The sequence below is a fragment of the Pollachius pollachius genome (assembly GCF_949987615.1).
Source record: "Pollachius pollachius genome assembly, chromosome: 19".
NCBI lineage: Eukaryota > Metazoa > Chordata > Actinopteri > Gadiformes > Gadidae > Pollachius > Pollachius pollachius.
In genome coordinates, this window is record NC_136952.1 from 18,148,058 (window position 1) to 18,169,034 (window position 20,977).

The 20,977-nt window shown below is 46.1% G+C and overlaps 1 protein-coding gene across 1 annotated transcript in view; it reads left to right on the forward strand.

Moving 5' to 3' along the window:
• Positions 1–20,977, forward strand: part of ankfn1b (ankyrin repeat and fibronectin type III domain containing 1b) — a gene marked incomplete at both ends in the record, with an annotated part of 106,156 nt that overhangs the window by 24,287 nt on the left and 60,892 nt on the right. The window contains one exon of the mRNA XM_079756856.1: positions 3,699–3,943. Within this exon, the coding sequence (XP_079612982.1) occupies positions 3,699–3,943 (245 nt within the window). The remainder of the gene's footprint in view (positions 1–3,698; positions 3,944–20,977) is intronic.

Consider the following 20,977-nt stretch of genomic DNA (forward strand, 5'->3'; position numbering starts at 1 on the left):
GGTTCACAGACGGTGCAGGGTGGTCTAGGGGGGCTTAGGGCCCTGAAGGCACTGGGAGCAGATGATGATGTCCTTGGAGGTCTCACTGTAGAATAGTGCTCAGTAGTACGTTGTATGTAGGTTTAATCTTAATCTTAAACTGCTGAGTACTATGTAGGTATCTTGGCAGACCGTGTCTCTGTTTAGGAAGGGTCTCGGGGGGGATGGAGAGAGAGAGGGCGGGGGCGTTCTGAAATCACATCACCTTGGTTTTGGGAGGACAATGTGCAGCACTAGTACTCGCTGGTGGTAGTGCTACACAACACCCCACACCCGCCCACACCCAAACATCATTTAATAAAGCATGGAGCAGGGGGTTGTGGTGTTATCTTGGAGCACCAACGTCTCCACATCAGGGAACAGTCCGCTCCTGCTACCCGGCCGCAGGGCACCACTCCACAACCCCGGGACTCGATCTCAGTGAAACTCACCTCCAAGGGGCTTTATTGCCCAGCGGAATTGATCTTGCATTGCCAACGCAAGTGTGACATAGTTACAAAATATCTGCACAAAATTAAATATATACTAGAATTGAAATAAATAAACAGCTGTGTAACATTGCAACATTGCAATCAAATAAGAGTCTTGAAAATGAACTCAAATGAAAAGAAAACATTTTGATACATAAAATATGCATAAAAACAAAGAGATAATTAAAAATAACCTCTCTTCATTGTCTCTCTCTCCCTCACTCTCTCTCTCTTCCTAACCCTGTACCAATCTCTTTGTTTTTGTCGCAAATATCAATTTGAGTAGTCTGTAGTCTGTTCTGTCCTTGTTGCCTAGCAACCACAATAATCCACCAATGAACTGTCATGGTTATCCTCCATTCTCCCCCTATTTTATCGTCTTCTGTCTTTCTCTCTTAGCCCCCTTTCTCTTCTCTTCATGGTCTCTTCATCTGTCTGTTACCCTCTCTTTAACCTTCTCTCTTTCTCTCTCTCCCCGGTCTCCCACTATTCTCCCCCATCTCCTCGAGCGCTGGATGAAGCATGAGAAGAGAAGCACCTTTATTATTTGTTCTCTAATTGAATCTATTCCCAAACCCTGTGCACCTCTTTCCCTCTATGGCCGTTCAGACTCCGACCAGTTGATTGGCAGCTGAGTCGCAGGCGGTCAGAACTCCATGCCTTGCATCTCCGATCAATCACTCCTCCCTCACTAGGCGATTACCACCTAGACTCACACCCCATAATAACTCCCAACACCTTGACCATCATGATCTCCTAGTTCTCCACAGAAATCTGGTACAAAATGTGAGCTCTAGGAAGGGCGTATTATCTCCATGGTTACGGCCTACAGCAAATTTGTGATGCTATTTAAAAACAAGCCGAAGCATACCACTCTATGGATCAACACCACCCACTGCCCCGACGGTCCTCCACACAGCCAAACACTCCTGGGGTCTCGGACCTTCGTCCTCATGTTGAAGTGTCTCAGGAAAGGCACTGAAAATCACAAAAATACAAACATAGGATTTCACACCAGTTTTCTCTAAATAGCGGCCTGGTTTTAGACACTGACAAATAAGAATAAATAAAAAACTATATTGAAGATCATGAATCTTGTAAGATCATAAATCTTGTAAGATCATAAACCGAACAAACAAATGGAAACTTTTCGAGCAAAAATCCACGAAGTGGGAGAAGCACTGATTGGCCACTTGCTCGCCGTAAGGTTGTGTATACACAATCCGTGCGGCGTGTGCACTACACGTCACTTTGGATTAAAAGCATCTACACAAATTACTGCATAGTAAATATCCCATGGCAAAGGTTTTGTGTGTTATTGTATTGCATCAGTAGTGGAACTGCCGATCATGAGCATAAAACAAGTGTTCACAGGGACCAGGGGCGGTGTTTACAGGGCCATGCTCAGTATATTGTTTAACAGCTGTCAACTGAATGGCTTTTATGGTTAAAGGCAGCCATTAAACTCCATCTCTACTTCCTCATGCCTGGACGAGAGCCGGGGTCCTGATTTGTGGATCAGCAGATGGAGGTGTCACACTCTGAAACAGTTTAATGACACTTTAAAGCCTGGAACAGGGCTTCTCTGGAGAGCCTCATTTATGGAGCTCTTTAACTACCCATGTGAAAATAACCAGTATTCTAAATCCACCACACTGATTCAAATTGACACACGTAGTACATGCCTAGTACATATACAGTCTTCTACTGGCGGACACTGGGAGCTGGCCAGTACAACCAAAGTCTACTGCTGGCGGACACAGGGAGCTGACCAGTGCATCCACAGTCTTCTACTGGTTGACACTGAAAGCTGGCCAGAACAACCACAGTCTTCTACTGGTTGAAACTGGGAGCTGACCAGTACAACCAAAGTCTTCTACTGGTTGACACTGGGAGCTGGCCAGTACAACCACAGTCTTCTACTGATGGACACTGGGAGCTGGCCAGTTCAACCAAAGTCTTCTACTGGTGGACACTGGGAGCTGGCCAGTTCAACCAAAGTCTTCTACTGGTGGACACTGGGAGCCGGCCAGTGCAACCACAGTCTTCTACTGGCAGACACTCAGCTCCATTTTTGTGAAGGTATGGATTGACTTGATGGTTAGTAGCTGTTGGTGAGGGTCAGCCAAAACACGTGGATTAATAGCAACTGGTTAGAAACCCTAAACAGTGAGGAAAGACAGCTTTTGTTCACTACGACTTCATTTGAAAGTCATTGACAGAGAGAGGCAGGAGAGAGGAGCTGATCTCCCAATGCCCTCTGTGGATCTGTAGACCTGTAGACCTGTAGAACTATAGGCCTGGGATCTGTAGACCTGTAGAACTATAGGCCTGTAGACATGTAGACCTCTAGATCTGTAGATCTGTAGACCTGTACCCTACAGACCTGCAGACCTGTAGACCTATAGGCCTGCAGACCTGTAGACCTATAGGCCTGTAGACCTGTAGACCACTAGATCTGTAGATCTGTAGATCTGTAGACCTGTACCCTACAGACCTGCAGACCTGTCGACCTATAGGCCTGCAGACCTGTAGACCTCTAGATCTGTAGATCTGTAGACCTGTACCCTACAGACCTGCAGACCTGTAGACCTATAGGCCTGCAGACCTGTAGACCAGTAGACCTGTAAACCTGTGGACATGTAGGCATGTGGACAGGTAGGCATGTGGACCTATACCCTGTAGACCATTAAACCATTAGACCTGTAGACCAGTAGCCCTGTAGACCTGTAGATCTGTAGACCTGTGGACCAGTAGACCTGTAGACCTTGGGGCGGCATGTGGCTCAGGAGGTAGAGCGGGTTAGCTGTTAACTGGAAGGTTGCCAGTTCAATCCCCGGCTCCTTCTAGCTTGTCGAGGTGTTCCAGAACAAGACTCACCCTGACTGCTCCCGATGAGCTTGCTGTGGCCCTGCATGGCTGATTCCGCCGATGGTGTGTGAATGGGTGAATGTGTGCATGAATGTGTGAATGTTAGGCAATCTTGTAAAGCACTTTGGGTGGCCACTGGTTGGAAAAGTGTCATATAAATGGAGTCCATTTACCTGGAGACCTGTGAACCTGTAGACCTGAGAATGATGGCAGATTCCTAAAGGCTTCTTGATGATGTTTTTGAGTATCTGAATTCACTTAATCTGTATAATCAATATTCATTAATAATCATCAACGTTTGGTTGTCTGCCTTCTCAGGCGAGCTCTGGAGGCTGGAGGACGACGGGGAGGTGGCAGCCATGATGGAGGGAGCGGGGCCAGGTCGTGGGGGCGGAGCCTGCCCGGAGCCCCGCCCCCGCTCGCAGTCGCCCTTCTCCCAGCTGCGGGCGCGGGCGGCCTACCTGAGGAAGAGCCTGTCGGTGGACGACCACCTGGGCGTGGCCTCGGAGCCCGGCACCCAGAGGCAGCCTCGCGCGGCCAAGGGCAAGCTGAAGAGGAAGTTTGTAAGTGTGCAGCTTCCTGTTTACTTCCTGTTTGGTCATTAGCAGGTGCTTTATTCTAAGTGAGGTGATACATGTTTGGACATCTGCCCCAAACTGATTGACACTGAAAACACACGGGTTTGAACCCACAACCTTTACCTGGGAGTAACAACCAGGCTCTTCTGAAGTTGTGTCAACCGTCCCTTGAGCCAATGTTATTTTTGTCATTTAATTATTCTATATATTGATATGATTTAAAGGCACTGTAGTTAGGTTTTAAGAGCTGGCTCAATTCTGACCAATCAGGAACTCTCTCCCCTGATTGGTTTGTGAAACCCATTCTGCCTGCCATAAAAACAGTTGCATGAAACACGCCACTTCTCATTGGTGGAGAGATGTGGAGGGAGCTGAGTGGAGCGGGGGTTGTCCTCATCAGCTTTAATGTGGATATTACAAATTGTATTGCCTCATGTCTTTATTAAATATATGTATAATATATAATATGAATGGATATGAATGGTGCAGAGCAGAGGACGCTGTTAGACTCCTGCCTGGAGGGAGTGGCCGTGTCAAGAATAGATCGATGTCCAAGGACGCCCTTGCGAGACCCTAAGTTCGTCCTCATCCGCTGGACAATGACAAACTGCTATCGTCATGAAGTTGCTGGTGGGGGTTGGATGAGCATTAAGAGAGACAGGCCTCAGAGAGACAGGCCTCAGAGAGACAGGCTTTAGAGAGACAGGCCTCAGAGAGACAGGCCTTAGAGAGGCCCATAGGTAGATGCTGCAAACCCTGGGCTTGAACCCAGAACCTCTGGGCTGGGGATCAATCCACCTCAGCAACACAGGACTGCCCATGTGTTCACCGGGGGGATGATGGTGAACACAATGTGAGGGGCTGGTGCAAAGCTATCAGAGGACTTTTAACTTCCTGTTTCTGCTGTCATTCCTGTGTGATGTCTAAGAGCCCTCGACGCAAAGACCAAGTTTTTTCTGTGCTGCTTCCTGTGTTCTTTGTCGTTTCTGAACTGAAGTAGCCGTGTGTGCATCAATGTTTTGATGACCCGCGCGACTGATGAATATGGCCTTGATAGTGTGAATGAGTGGTGACTCATCTGGTGGCTGTGTGTGTGTGAGTATGTGTGTGTGTGTATGCAAGGGCGTAGGAACCAGGGGGGACGGAGGGGACGTGTCCCCTCCAATATTGGAGACAGGCACATTTGTCCCACCTAAAAATTATACCGGGGGGAGAAAAATATTTTATTTTATTTTGAAAGCGCAACACGGCGTCTTGTCACCGCTTCTTATTCTAAAAAACTGGATGATTGAGCGTACAATTAAAGAATTGATTTGATATTTATCAGTTCATTACTGCCATTCAAAATGTGTTTTCCTTTACATTTACAAATGTATCTTTTTAGTAGAATAAAATATATTTGTGAATTTTTTCAGTGTAGTTAATTTATGACATATTTCTGTTCAAACCATTAACGGATCTGTCAGGTTTCCGATATGTGTCCCCCCCAATGTTAAACTCATTCCTACGCCCCTGTGTGTGTGTGTGTGTGTGTGTGTGTGTGTGTGTGTGTGTGTGTGTGTGTGTGTGTGTGTGTGTGTGTGTGTGTGTGTGTGTGTGTGTGTGTGAGAGTTTGTATGTGAGTGTGTGTGTATGTGTGAAAGAGTTTCCTGCTTCAGTTTTATTTAGAGTAAGTCTGTCTAGTATGATGTCAATGCTGTCGCTCTCCCTCTCCCACAAGCAAACCCCCCCCACACACACACACAGACACACTGACTCATACGTCACACACACACTGACTCATACCGTCTCACACACGTCACACACCTGTCGCCGCCAACACGTTGTACTCCGCTCCGATCTCAGGTCCTGTTCTTTTCCTGACAATGAACTTTAAGCATGCTGCAGAGAAAGTGTGAACTGATGAGTTGCAGAGCAGCTGAGGCCATTGTACAACGTCTCAAAAGATTCATCTTGACCAATGGAGTGAGGTTTTAACGTGTTTTCTGCCCCCCCCCCCCCCCCATTTAAACATTGGACGACAACACTGACAACCCACTGACTTGTTTTCAGCATACCAAACGTCTTTTGGAATGAGGATTATAATTTAGCCTCTCATCAGGTGAGCTACAGTCCCTGAAGTTTGTATTTTGTTTGAATATGAGCCGGTGCACCTGTCCAGCTCCTAGAATCATGTTAGCGTAGCATTCTGTCTCTCCGCTGCATTGGCACCTGCCAGCTCCTAACATCACGTTAGAGTAGCACTCTGTCACTCCACTGTAACAGACACCTTCCAGCTCCTAGCATCACGTTAGCGTAGCACTCTGTCACTCCACTGTAACAGACACCTGCCAGCTCCTAGCATCACGTTAGAGTAGCACTCTGTCACTCCACTGTAACAGACACCTTCCAGCTCCTAGCATCACGTTAGCGTAGCACTCTGTCTCTCCACTGTAACAGACACCTTCCAGCTCCTAGCATCACGTTAGCGTAGCACTCTGTCACTCCACTGTAACAGACACCTTCCAGCTCCTAGCATCACGTTAGAGTAGCACTCTGTCACTCCACTGTAACAGACACCTTCCAGCTCCTAGCATCACGTTAGCGTAGCACTCTGTCACTCCACTGTAACAGACACCTTCCAGCTCCTAGCATCACGTTAGCGTAGCACTCTGTCTCTCCACTGCACCAGCCCCAGACAGTTACACCCCTATATAATCAAATGGGGCTCTTGGCTCTGGTTCCGACAGGCGCAAAACTCTGGCGGTCATCCAGAAGGATGACCGCTGATGATAGAGCTAGAAGGAAAGCGGTCTCAGCAGACGGCATACGATGACATGCGATGACTGCTGCCGCTGCTGTAAAACGGCCTGTTGCTTACCCTATCGAGAGAGTATTAAACAACGAGCGTTGTATTTGCACTAAAAGAAGAACAAACGAATGTACATAAAGCTTTTGTTGAAAAGAAAGAGGTTTTTTCCTGGCCCAGTGCTGCGTCACCCGTAGGTGTCGTAGGTGACGCCCTTTGGAAATCTTAAATGAACGGAGAGGTTCCAGACTGATTGCAGTTTGCAGTTCATCTGGTGATTCCAGGCTAGCTGTAGTATAGACCTTGAGGGTGGGGGGTGACCTATTTCCTTCCAGCATGGACTACAGGCGGATCAGTAATGTTGGCACCAAACATACGTACATACATATACGAATGAATCCCTTTTAGGCCATCGCTTTACATATTTGCTTATTTTACAGAGCCACACTTCCACTAATACAGCACCATTCATTGTCTGAAAATAGGAGTAGAGGTTTAACATGCAAATTGTATAGACAGAGATGGACCACTGAGCAGGATTCCTAGGGGGGCGGCAAAACCTTTCAAATGTGGTTTGAAAGGCAAGTTCCAATTGCATAATTTATTAAGGAATCATTTATATTGCTCTGGATCCTACAATTCACCAGTCAGAGAATATTCTCCATCGCCTCGCATATAGTGACCTGGTAGAAGGTACTCTGAAATCAGAATGGTCTGGACCACATCTGGTCACCGTCAGCACTGGCTCCCTCAAGGGATGCATAATGAGTTTTTTTATGGCAATACCGGTTCTTACAGTAACAGTGAAACCCAAGCCTAGAATTGTCCAGCTTTTTACAGATTCCTTCATAAATGGGGCTATCCATGTTTATAGAAATTGTCTGTAAGTATTTTAAAAGAGGAGACGTATGCTCTGAAATACAATGCAGAATTTTAGCAGTGTCTCAGAAGAGCTTATTCAAAAGATCTTATATGAATCCCTTGGCCTTGGCCTTACAGAGGCCAACACAGTTGACTTTAGTCTACCGTCTTCTACAAGGGAATCTAAGTCATCAGCACGTCAAAGGCTTCCTGAGGATTCTCGAGGCTCGCAAGCACTTTACATAGAGCTCCATCCTTATCCACCACCTAGTTTCCTCTATTGGTCACCTTCATCTGTGATGCTTGTCGTGACTCATCTCTTCCCACTTCTGCGTACACTCCTGTGTCTCTTATGATCCCTGCTATATCATGAAGCAGTGATGACAGGGACGGCCTTCCAAAACACTTAATGTTCTCTGTCTTATGAACCATGCTGTGTCATGAAGTGTCATGCAGTGACGACAAGGACGTTCTTCCACAATACTGCCTGTTGTGTCTGCCAGCACAGCATCAGATGATCAACGTAACACCCTATATGAACGTCAGTAGGAGCCTACTCAGAGAGAGATGGAGAGAACCCCGGTTCTGTCCATGCTTATGAGCTGCACCATCTGTTGTGGTGCCCACACTTGTGCCCGATGTCTATTGTGCTTCAGTAATACTTATTTCAGTCACTCTGCAAACTACTGCCCAGTGGATGGTTCGTAGTCCACCATAGCAATCAGTGTTTCCTGAAATCCATCTGTGACCTATCTTAGTATGATAGAGCACTGGTCCTTTGACCTGATATCTTGGGTTGATTCTACTTGGACTGAAAACATGCTGCCTGCATAACTTTTGGTGTAAAGGATCTCAGAGTAGCTCAACAGTTTCTGCAGAAGACTCAAGACTCACTTGTTCAGAGTTAACCTAGTCTGGCACTTAATGTACACACTTATTGTATGTCGTACATCCTGGCACATAAAAATTGTACTTAGTTGAATAGCATCTTATCCTAGCTATCTTTGTTGTATACAGGGAATGGGTTAACCTAGCAATTATTGGTGCTTGGCTCTTGGTTCTGTGAACATCCTTTACCGACAGCGATTTGTTGTTGTTTCTCCTGCTTCTGACTAATGTACTTATTGTAAGTCGGTTTGGATAAAAGCAACTGCCAAATTTCGTAAATGTAAACGTAACGGGGGTCTTGGTTCGTTGGCTGATTACACCACCCAAAATACACAATCAACGTTGTTGATTGTGTATTTTGACAGCAGGGTAACGACATCCTCTGCACTGTGCACGGTTTCATGCAGCTTCTTACTCTTCTGTATGCAACTGTTTATGGCTTATGTCATATTTTCTCAAGAGTAAGGGACAACAGAATTCCCAACTGTCTGCATTTTGTTGTGGGCGTGAACCCTCCCTTGATTGACAGTGATTGTTCACACCGTGGGTCACGCCCACAGACAGCAGCGAGACTATTTGCGTCACATTGCAGATACTATGTTGACATGTAGGCAATGTGAATGCAATCCTTTGGCTTCTTAACACATCGCTTCATTTAGAGATATCATCATTTAGGGAATGACTCTCATTCATCTTCCATTAAAGCAGCGTTGCGTCACCTGGTTCCCCATGAAGCAGAAATGAAGTCTGAAGCCTTGTCTTATGTGGCTATAGATAATTCAATAGTTTCAACTAAAATGTGGACGTGTGAGTAATGATGGTGAAAGCCTGCCCACAACTAGCCCCTCCCCTATCCAGGGCGCCCTTAACCTGAGCCAGTCGGGAGACGTCAGTTCAGTGGCATGGAGGAATATTTCATAGTCCTTCAGCCTCAAGTCTTCCACACCCAAACACTGGGGACATTGATCATGGCTGTCTGTGGCAAGCAGGGGGGGCAGACAACCTCTGAACCTGTGGGCGACAGTAGTTTAGGTGGTAGAGCGGGTTGACTGGTAACCGGAGGATTGCTAGTTTGATCCCCGGCTTCCTGGAGTTTCAAGGTGTCCCTGAGCAAGACGCCTAACCCTGACGAGCTGGTTGTCGCCCTGCGTTGTTGACCCCGACGTTGTTGTGTGAATGTTGGAATGAATGGTTTTAAGTCACTTTGGATAAAAGTGTCAGCAAAATCCCAAAAATGTATATATGACATGTGATTATCCATGTTGATGTTGGGGCAGGAGCGCTCCACTAGACCTGTCTTTGCTTTTGACACCAGCTGACGTTACAGTCAGATGTTATGGAATCAACTCCAGTGTAGCCACTTGCGCAAGCAAACGACACACAACAGAATTCATGACAACAATAATGCTGTGATAACAACCAGCACTGTGATAGCCGCTAGCTTACTTGTACTCTTTTACTAACCCTAACCCTAGCCTGTGAAGCAGCTTCCTCAGCCCTGCTGTTTCCTTGTATTCACTATCGCAGCCGTTACTGTTGTTGTTGAATCCTTGGTGCAATGTCGAGGAGTGGAGCCACTTGCTTGGACTAGTACACAACACTAGGGAGACCAAAGCCAGGACCCCTTAGCATCACACGTCTTCTGTTTTAGTTGTTTGTTGAAGCTTTAATTTCCTCTGTTTCTTTACTGAGCAAGACCTGCGTTTCTTCCTGCTTTGCAAGAAGATATGAAGGAACAAAACCCAGAGTACAATGTGACTATAGGGTTGTCATCCCTATATAATAGGGCTGTAACTTTGGCACCTGTGGTCACATCAGACTTTGTTGAAGTACTATTCTTGACTGTACTTCTGTGATGTTGATGAATCTAGTGTGAAGCACTGGGGTTTGATACTTTCAGCAACATAACTTGACCTCTCTAATCCCTGGGGTGAATGTGTTCTTAATAATAATAATAATAGTATGTTTATACCGCGTCTTTCTCAAACCCAAGGTCGCTTAAAAAGTGGAAAGGAAAATACAACAAAAACAAACAAAAACAAAAAAAAACAAAAGGAGAGTAGGAGGAAAGATGGAGCTATGCGTTTGGTGTGGAGGAGATCGTTCAACAGAGAGGCCTTGAGATGTGCTTTGAAGAAAGGAAGAGAAGGACGGTCACGAAGAGGTTGGGGAAGGGAGTTTCAGAGTTTGGGGGCCAAAACACTGAAGGACCAGCCACCCAGGGTGGAGAGTCTGATGCAGAATCTTTAAGCTGATATATTAAAGATTTTGGTCAGAGGATCTGAGTGAGCAAGAATCAGTGTAAGGGGTCAAGAGGTTGCGGATATAGGGGGAACAAGGTTGTGGAGAGCTTTGAAGGTGAGCAGCAGTACTTTTTATTAGATCCGGGACAGAATGTGTGCAGATCGTTTGGTATGGGTGAGGGCTGGCTGCAGAGTTTTGAATGTATTGCAGTCTTTGAAGGGATATAGTTGGTCCACCTGCTCTGTGTTTTGACCGATCCGATCACAAATGTGTCTCGAGGACCCTTTACACCAGGATGTGTATGTGTTGTGGCGATATCCCCTTAATATCTGATGGGGATATTGAGTTTAGATATATCCTAAACTCACGTTAATGCTATATGAAAAGGGAATCATGTATTATCTGGTCCCTGGATCTCTGTCTTTCCCTGCCTCTCATTAGTTTTCTTTTGTAAACATATATGAATTATTTACATGTGGTCTGTACTTATGGCCATTTAGAAACATCTCTCTCTCTCTCTGTCTGTGACTCTCTCTTCTTCTCCTTGCTTTCCTCTTTTGCTCTCCTTTCTTTCTTGCAGTTTTCTTCAGTGTGTGTATCCCAGTGTGTGTGTGTGTGTGTCTGTGTGTGTGTCTGTGTCTGTGTGTGTGTGCGTGTACGTGTGTGTGTGTATACCAGCTGTAAGCGTGTGTGACTGCAACATGAATAATGAAGTGACCTGTGGCCTTCTCTCTGTCTCTGGACCGGATCAGTGTTACCGCGACGACCTCATTACCAGCCCGCTTCGTGTAATAGGTTCTCAGGTGGCTCTCAGGTGCAACCAGACACCTGCATAGATAGAGTGTTTGGTGTGCATGTGTGGAGGCTCTCGAGTGGTGTCGCGGTGTGTGTGTGTGTTGAAGAGTAGTCTGAGTGTGTCCGAGCGTGGGTTAGTGGGTCCTGGTATTTTTCTCCTCAGTGACATCGGTTCAGAGCCCCGGCGTTGCAGAGACAAATTGGAGGTAATTTTGAACATTCTCAAAGAGATCCTTAATGATCCTTAAATCAATTGATCTATAGCTATATAGGCATTATCTCTAGATCTAACATCTTCCACATTCAGGGTACTTTTCTCGCCTTGGTTGAGGAGTTGTGCTTTTCCTCCGGGTTTTGTTGGTTGTCACGGAGACATAGTGAGGTTGCTTTCGAGGACAGCGTCCCTGCTGGGTGTCTGCAGCAGTCGGTGGTGAAGATACAACCTATTCTGGTATCGCACAGGAAGTAGGACCATCTGACGTACGGGGTCGTCATGGGAACAAACCGGGAGCTGATGAACTGCTTTGGGGTAAGTTCTTGTACCGGTGATGTACTGTGAAAACGCACAGGTGAACTAAGCTAAGATGCTTGTCTCCAAACGAGCTTACCGGGTTGATTAAGGAGCAGGTAGGGGCTAGACATTGAATACAGAGACAGTTCATTAAGGAGCAGGTACGGGTTAGAAAGTTAATACATACGCTTTCAGACTCTTTTTATTTCTATGCTCGAACCAACTGATGACACCAGTGAGTGATATGGAGCTAACAGAACCTTCTGGACATTGAGCTAGCAGAACCTAACTCCATGGGACACCGCCCAGCTGTTTCAGATGCATTGTTTCTTCACACATCGTTTCTTACCAGTATAGTATACATGATCGTTATCGACTTGTTTTCCTAATATGCATGTTTTCCCCCGTAAATGTACATTGCCATGGACTGTATTATGCGTTACCTGTTTAGTTTGCGTGTGTTTAAACAGATGAATGAATGCAACACTCACTCGCGGTAAAACAATGTTTTCTCACGATTAAATAGGCTACTCATAAATCCTAAAAGTTATGGGCTTGTACACGATGTCTGTGTCAAGAAAATATGTGTTTTCTCTGTGGTGTTTGCAGATGCATTGATTTAAATACAACTTATTACCGCTATATCAGCTGTTCTTTCCCAAATAATTTAACCAACGTTATCATTTACCGTAAAACAAGATTTTGTTTTGGAAGGCTGGGCTGAGCCTACTTTGCTCGAGTTTATTATTGTTATTATCATTATTTTAATGCATGGCATATCCTACTACAGTATTCATTCATGCAGCCCCTATGGAAAAAAAATGTTTGCACAATCCACATCATCATCATAATATTTAAATTAGGAAAATCGTTTGCATGTATGTAATGTGTATAGCCTACTGGTGTGTGCTATCTGCTAGTGCACTTAGACCAGGTATTTGTCGGTCAGTTGCGCAACTGCTTTATCATTCTGTAAGATAGCACCATGTATCATTTGCACCGGAACACGCCTCTGCTTTCCGGAACATGCCTCTCAGGGCGCAAGTTTAGTGGCGCGGGTTTGCTGTGGGGGAAACTAGCAAACTTGCAAACTAGCAAAGATACACGCGTCGGTGTAGAATGTAAATTGCACTGGATGCCAGATAGGGCCCATTGTAGGAAAGGGAAATCCAAAAAAGCATAATATGACCCCTTTAAAACAGCTTGAAATAGTTAAAACCGCTGTACTGTGTTACCATCAACCAGGTGTGTTTAAGAGCAGTTTATGACGCATTGAGCAGTGAGATTATTTTGATGACAGCCACTAGCGAGACTCAACTCTGAGTTCTCATTCATTCTCGTGACAAAGCTTAACCGTAAAGAGGAGAAATTCCCTTGGAAGTGCAATGTTTCAGTATTTTCTCGGTTTTCATTCTTTTATTAATATAAATTTTGTATATCATATACCAAGTATATCATTTTATTTGAAAGACATACCGTACATTCTTAGCTCAAGCCTGTGATCTCAAACGTTTTTTTATATATAACTGTACGATCTGCCATTAACCTTTTCAGTTTGGAAATAGTTAGCCATAGTGCATTGAGAGATGATCATGAATGGAATAACAGGGTCAACTACCCCGTTTAGGAAAGCGTCTACACCACCAGAGGGTTGAGTTGAACCAAAAGCATGGCTCAGTTACATCTGGACACCGTCAGAACCTGGCACCTGGGTCTAAACGGGAGCTCATTCCCCCGCTGTGGAGCCGGGACGGAGCCAGCTGGGCTCCACTTAGTGAGAGAGGAGCAGGGCAGCGGTAGTAGAGCAGGTTGGCCGGGCTGATGCATGGCTTTATGTCCTGGGTGAAGGATGGGCCAGAGCCCGGGAGCGGCATGGTATGCAGGCAGCAGGTCATGTTGAGGACCCGCGGGCCACCGCACTGTGGGTGAGCTGCAGAGGACAAACAAGCAGGCAGATCAGCCCAAAGGGGGCTACAGTAGTCTAGATGAAAAGAGCATGGACCAAAACCTGTGGGACCTTCTGGTGAGGAGCAGACATTTCCTCCTGATGTTTTACAGCATGAATCTGTAGGAGTGGGTGGTCCAGCCATTTCCTGCTGAACTCTGAGGGCCCTGACTTGTCTGATTACAAGGATCAGGCAGAGTGGGCGCCAGAAGAGGTTCATGGTTCTTGGAGGGTTGAGAGGAGGACTTGTTGGTTTACGGTGTGGAAGGCTGATGAAAGGTAGAGAAAAACGCCAGTGGAAGAAGCTAAATTGTACAAGGAGAAAACTTCCCCACTTCCCTAACTGTTGGCTCATAGTGCATGATTGGTGGACTGCCCCTTTATGCAGCCGGCAAGCGTTAGACAGTGAACACAGAGACAGGTCATTAAGGAGCAGGTAGGGGTTAGACAGTGAACACAGAGACAGGTCATTAAGGAGCAGGTAGGGGTTAGACAGTGAACACAGACAGGTCATTAAGGAGCAGGTAGGGGTTAGACAGTTAACACAGAGACAGGTCATTAAGGAGCAGGTAGGGGTTAGACAGTGAACACAGAGACAGGTCATTAAGGAGCAGGTAGGGGTTAGACAGTGAACACAGAGACAGGTCATTAAGGAGCAGGTAGGGGTTAGAAAGTTAACACAGAGACATAAGGAGCAGCTGGGGGTTCGTTTCCTGAACTAACAAACACAACAGAGCAGGTTCTATGTAATCCTTATAACTCTCCCTTGTCTTAAACAGAATCAGCCCCCACCTCCTATTCAGGCAAGACAGGAGTGTGTGGATAGCTTTGGTTCAGCATTTTGTTAAATGAGTGTGTAGGAACAAGGACCTCCAGATGGTAATGCAGGACTCAAGCAGGCTGAACAGGCTGTAATATATGAGCTGGTATTAGCTGAGAGGTGTTTAAAGACATCAGGTTAGGGTTAGGGTTGTTGTAAAGGCTTAATTATGGTGAGACATCGACGCAATGCAATGACCATGCAGTCGCTTCAACGCAGTCAGGAACCTGTTTTGGTTCTGTGTCGGGTTTTAGTCAGAGGACCTCGAAGGAAGGTTACAATTTTTGGAAGGCGCACGTCAGGCCCTTGCGGTGGACGCAAGGAGGGTCCGCAAGGACGTAAGGGGTCCGTAAACCCCCTTATGTTGTGTCGACGTCCAATCATAACTAAGCCTTAACCCTCCCGTAGCCAGGAAGGTAAATATACACTACCCATTTAGTGGGATTTTCTTTCTGATGCTCAGTGCATAGCTTGATAACCCTAGATAACATAGGTTCTGTGGTCCATCACTTCAGGATCAGAGGTGAGAAGGTAGAGAAGAGATCGATGATGGTCCAGGTCGAAAGTATGGGGAACCTTTTACAATGTTAGTATTTGTTAAATATTTATATATATACAGTGTATGTATTCTAATGGTGGGTGCGACTGGCGTCACATGGTTTATTCATCAACTTGAGCAGATCATTAGCGGTTCCTGTTTCATGACACACACACACACACACGCACACACACACGCACACACACACACACACACACACACACACACACACACACACACACACACACACACACACACACACACACACACTCATACACACACTCGCAGCGAGGCACATAACAGCCAGACAGACAGACACAAGGACTTTGACTCACTTAAAAGACCCATAAACAGCGACACCCACAGGGCACATGCGTATGTATGCAGCAACCTGCCCACTGGGCCCACTGCTGTCCAATCACATTATTGATATTCATTGAGTGCAGCGCTCTGATTGGCTAATTAATGCTGCCTTGGTCCCGCGGTGAAGCCAAGGCACTTTGATCTCATAACAAGTGAGGAGAGTGTTCATGCATAATCAAACACACCCGACACCCACACACACACACACACACACACACACACACACACACACACACACACACACACACACACACACACACAGCAGCAGCCCCCTGACCCGTGTTAGTGTTAGTGCCTTGCTCTTCCTCAAGTCTCTGTGGTTGCCATGTTGGAGCAGTGAGACCTCCCTTACCCAACGCTTTCACAGCTCAGGGGTCTCCGACCTTCTTAAGGGGAGGAAGGAGGTTCCCATGGGCTCAGATAGTACAATAGAGGGCTTTCTATTGTACTATCTGAATAAGTTATTTTGTTAGTCGTATGCCTACAGTGTAATTATCTAGTTAAATAATGTTCAAAACGTTATAATTAGTATTTTAATTGGTGTGTGTGTGTGTGTGTGTGTCTATGTGTGTGTGTGTGTGTGTGTGTGTGTGTGTGTGTGTGTGTTGAAGTGTGCTGTCATCACGTGGTACGTGTTGCGTTCTGTGCCTGTAGTTCTGCCCGTGGCCAGCTGGTGGCACCATCACATCACGCAATGGAAGTAGACGCGGGATTAAGCTATTTTTTCCAATCCATCTGTGATGTCTTGGTGTAAATGTATACCTTGGTTTCAGATTATTTACATCAATACCCAATAAAACATCTGAGCACTTTAATGAACTGATTGAACCTTCTTCATGTTATATTCTGCACATGTCATGGAAATACACACACACATACACGCGCGCACACACATACACACACACACACACACACACACATACACACACACACACACATACACACACACACACACACACGCGCGCGCGCACACAGAAGAATAAGAAGGCATGGGAATGTTTTGTTCAGTTTGGTTGCTGATGGTAACAACTAAAACAGCGTTCATTAACTTAGAGGAATCAGAATTCCTCTCCTGCCCTCTCCCCTTCTCCGCTCTCCTCCCCCCTTCTCTTACCCTCTCCTCTCCTCCCCCCTTCTCTTGCCCTCTCCTCCCCTCCCCTCTCCCTCTCTTACCCTATTCTCCTCCCTGCCCTCTCCTCCTCTCCCCCCTCCTCTCTCCCTTTTACCCTCTCCTCCCCCTTTCCTCCCCTCTCCTCCTCTCTTCCCCTCTCCTCCCCCCTCTCTTCCCCTCTCCTCTCCTCTCCCCTCTCTCTTACCCTCTCCTCCTCTACCCTCTCCTCTCCCCTCTCTTACCCTCTCCTCTCCTCTCCCCTCTCTTACCCTATTCTCTCCTCCCCTCTCCCTCTCTTACCCTATCCTCCTCTCCTGCCCTCTCCTCCTCTCCTGCCCTCTCCTCCTCTACCCTCTCCTCTCCCCTCTCTTACCCTCTCCTCTCCTCTCCCCTCTCTTACCCTCTTCTCTCCTCCCCTCTCCCTCTCTTACCCAATCCTCCTCTCCTGCCCTCTCCTCCTCTCCTGCCCTCTCCTCCTCTACCCTCTCTTCTCCCCCTCTCTTGCCCTCTCCTCCCCTTTCTTCCTCCCTTCGTCTCTTCCTCCTCTTTTTTCTGTGGGTTTTCATTACCGTTTTATTGGTGAAGTCCAGTTGGAATGTAGCAGGAATAAGAGATCCAAATCTGGCCGTACGGTTTGCATCCGAGTGTCAAGTCTGGACATAAAGCCTGTGATGGGATCTGACCTATCCCGTCACAGAGATCGCACAGAGATGACAGATCAAGAGCTCAGCCCGCTCCCTGAAGTCGGCTGCTCTAAGATCCCCTACTCTTCCTCTCTTCTCCTTCTCCCCTCCTCCTCCTCTCCTCTACCATCCTCCCCTCATCCTTCTCCTCCTTTCCTCTCCTCTTCTCCTCCTCCTACTCCTCACCTCCTCCTCCCTTCTCCTCTACCATCCTCCCCTCCTCTTCTCCCCTCCTTTCCCCAGACTAGAGGACTCAGACTGTGGTGTATTATTGGGGAGGTGTGTGTGTGTGTGTTTGTCTGTGTGTGTTTGTCTGTGTGTGTGTGTGTGTGTGTGTGTGTGTGTGTGTGTGTGTGTGTGTGTGTGTGTGTGTGTGTGCGTTTGCTTGTGTGTGTGCCTGTTTATTTGTGTGGTGCTGGGGGTTCAAAACGTCCACTTTAATTGACATTCCGCTGACACTCTTCAATAATGAGAGCGGCCCCTTCCTCTCAGATCGACATGGGAGAGAGGAGGGAGGTAGAGAGAGGAGGATCATATGGAAGATGTATCCTTTTGAATGTTTTTAATGTATTTTTTGGTATTTAATATTTTATATTTCACTTTAGTAACTTTTTTTATATCCAACTTTCTTTTTGTTTTTTTATGATTTCAGTTTTTGGGCATTTTATATTATAACAACATTATTATCTTTCCTTTTTTTCATTTTTGAACTTTGGCAACTTACATGTTAATTTTTCCAAGCCAATGAGGACTTAATGAATTGAATTTCATTGGAAGAGAGACAGCGAGAGAGACAGAGAGAGAGAGAGAGAGAGAGAGAGAGAGAGAGAGAGAGTGAGTGAGGCTAGGTGTGTGGTGGTAGAAGTATGTTTTTAAATGGCTGTGTATGAGTGTATGTATAAGTGTGTGTGTGTGTGTGTGTGTGTGTTTGTGTGTACGTATTAGTGTGTGTGTTTGTATTTATTAGTGTGTGTGTTTGTATGTATAAGAGTGTGTGTGTGTGTCTGTTTGTGTGTATGTATTAGTGTGTGTATGTCTATTTATCAATGTTTGTGTGTGAGTGTGTGTGTATTTTTTAGTCTGTGCGTATATATATGTGTGTGTGTGTGTAAGTGTGTGTATTTATTACTGTGTGCGTGTGTTGTGTGTGTGTTTTTATGAGTGTGTTTGTGTATGTGTATTTATGAGTGCGGCTGTGTATGTGTATTTATTAGTGTGGCTGTTGGTTTGTGTGTGTGGGTGTGTGTATTTATCAGTGGGTGTATGTGTTTATTTATTAGTGCATGTGTGTGTGTGTGTATTTATTAGTGTGTGTGTGTGTGTATTTATTAGTGTGTGTGGTTTCAGGCCGACGTCTCGATCCATGCCTTGTCATTCACACCCTCTGATGTGGTTTTATAAAGATGTGTGTGTGTGTTTGTGTGTGTGTGTGTATGTGTGTTGTGGGGGACGGCGACCACCACTAACACAGTCACGCTGTTGACACATGTCTGTGGATACACACACCGCGCAAGCGTATGTGGACACTCCCAACCTCTTGTGCACACACACACACACATGCACACCCACGCACACACACACATATATATACACACACACAAACACACACAAAAACAAGAATATAGACACACACGCACAAGCACACACACACACACATATATACAGCCACACAAACAAAAGCAAATAGTCACACACACGCACGTGCATATGGACACACACACACACAGACACACACACGCACACACTGACCCGGTCTGCATAGCTAGCGACGCCATCCGTATTGTGGGTGGGATTCCACAGTGTGCGCTGAAACCACACACAGATGTGGAGCACACTTTGTGTGTGTGTGGGCTCCGTGGCGGGCTTGCTACTAGGAAGAGAGAGTTGGACCCCAGATGGACGTCTCGTTGAACAGCAACGAGCCAGGGATAGTGCACGTTCAAGTCTGAACATGAAAGGTTCTGATCATGTGAGGTTCTGAACATGAGAGGTTCTGAATATGTAAGGTTCTGAACATGAGAGGTTCTGAATATGTGAGGTCCTGAATATGTGAGGTTCTGAATATGTGAGGTTCTGAATATGTGAGGTCCTGAATATGTGAGGTCCTGAACATGAGAGGTTCTGTATATGTGAGGTCCTGAATATGTGAGGTCCTGAATATGTGAGGTTCTGAATATGTGAGGTCCTGAACATGTGAGGTTCTGAACATGTGAGGTTCTGAACATGAGAGGTTCTGAACATGAGAGGTTCTGTATATGAGAGGTTCTGTATATGAGAGGTTCTGAATATGTGAGGTTCTGAATATGTGAGGTTCTGAATATGTGTAGGGCTGAAAATAAGGCTGAATATTTGTTATTCAATTACTCATATTTGTTTATTCATTAAAGCTTGAAATATCCATTTACTAAATACTTGTAAAACTCTATTTATGTTCTTACAACTGAGGACTCTATGTATATATATAATGTATATAAATATATCTCATATCACCTCTTAAATATTGTGTGTGTGTGTGTGTGCACATGTGTATGTGTGTGTGTTTGTATGTGCGTATGTCTGTGTGTGTGTGTGTGTGTGTGTGTGTGTGTGTGTGTGTGTGTGTGTCTGTGTGTGTCTGTGTGTGTGTGTGTTTGTGTGTGTGTGTGTCTGTGTGTGTCTGTGTGTGTGTGTGTCTGTGTCTGTGTCTGTGTGTGTGTGTGAGCCGGTACCAGCTTGGCGTGTGCGTGGCGTGTTGGGTTGTAGATCAAAGCGTGCGGCGCGGTAATTAAAGTCAGGCGCTCCGGCGCGGCGTGGGAACCAGTGTGGTGCAGCGAGCGCAGAATGTTAGCATACCTCTGCAGAGCTGTCATCTGTGTTAATGAGACAGTCGGAGTTTAAAGACAAACACGTAATTACTGAAACATTCGCTACACACGCACACACACTTGCATTTACTTAGCCTGCGCTTTTATCCAAAGCGATTTATGTTTGAGTGAGGCTGAGAGCGATCAATACTGGGGGAGCTCTAAAAGGCTCTGAGCTGCGCAGGCTTTGTACTCAGCAACAAGTGGACACAGCAGGTGATGGATTCTGGACCAGGGTTTTTGTAATTGTTCGTCTTGTAAATTTGTGGTCCGGACACATTTCCCCCCCACAGCAGCCCTGGTGTAGATGGGTTAGGTGTGACGCCACACCTACTCGCTCTTTGCCTCTATTGCCTCCTGGTGGCGAGGTGGTACTCATAGACTCTGTCCCCACTCATCACTAATGAACACACGCCCCCACTTCACCCCCTACCACCACCACCCACATGGAGTGACCAAGCAGCCGTGGGGGCCTAAATCCATCCATCCATCAATCATCAATCCATCGGTCATCTCTCATCCATCCATCCATCATCCGTCATCCATCATCCATCATCCATCCATCATTCATCAATATGTTTTGAGCCAGCCTCACACTTGAAGGACCTCATTTTGTGACTGTGTGTGTG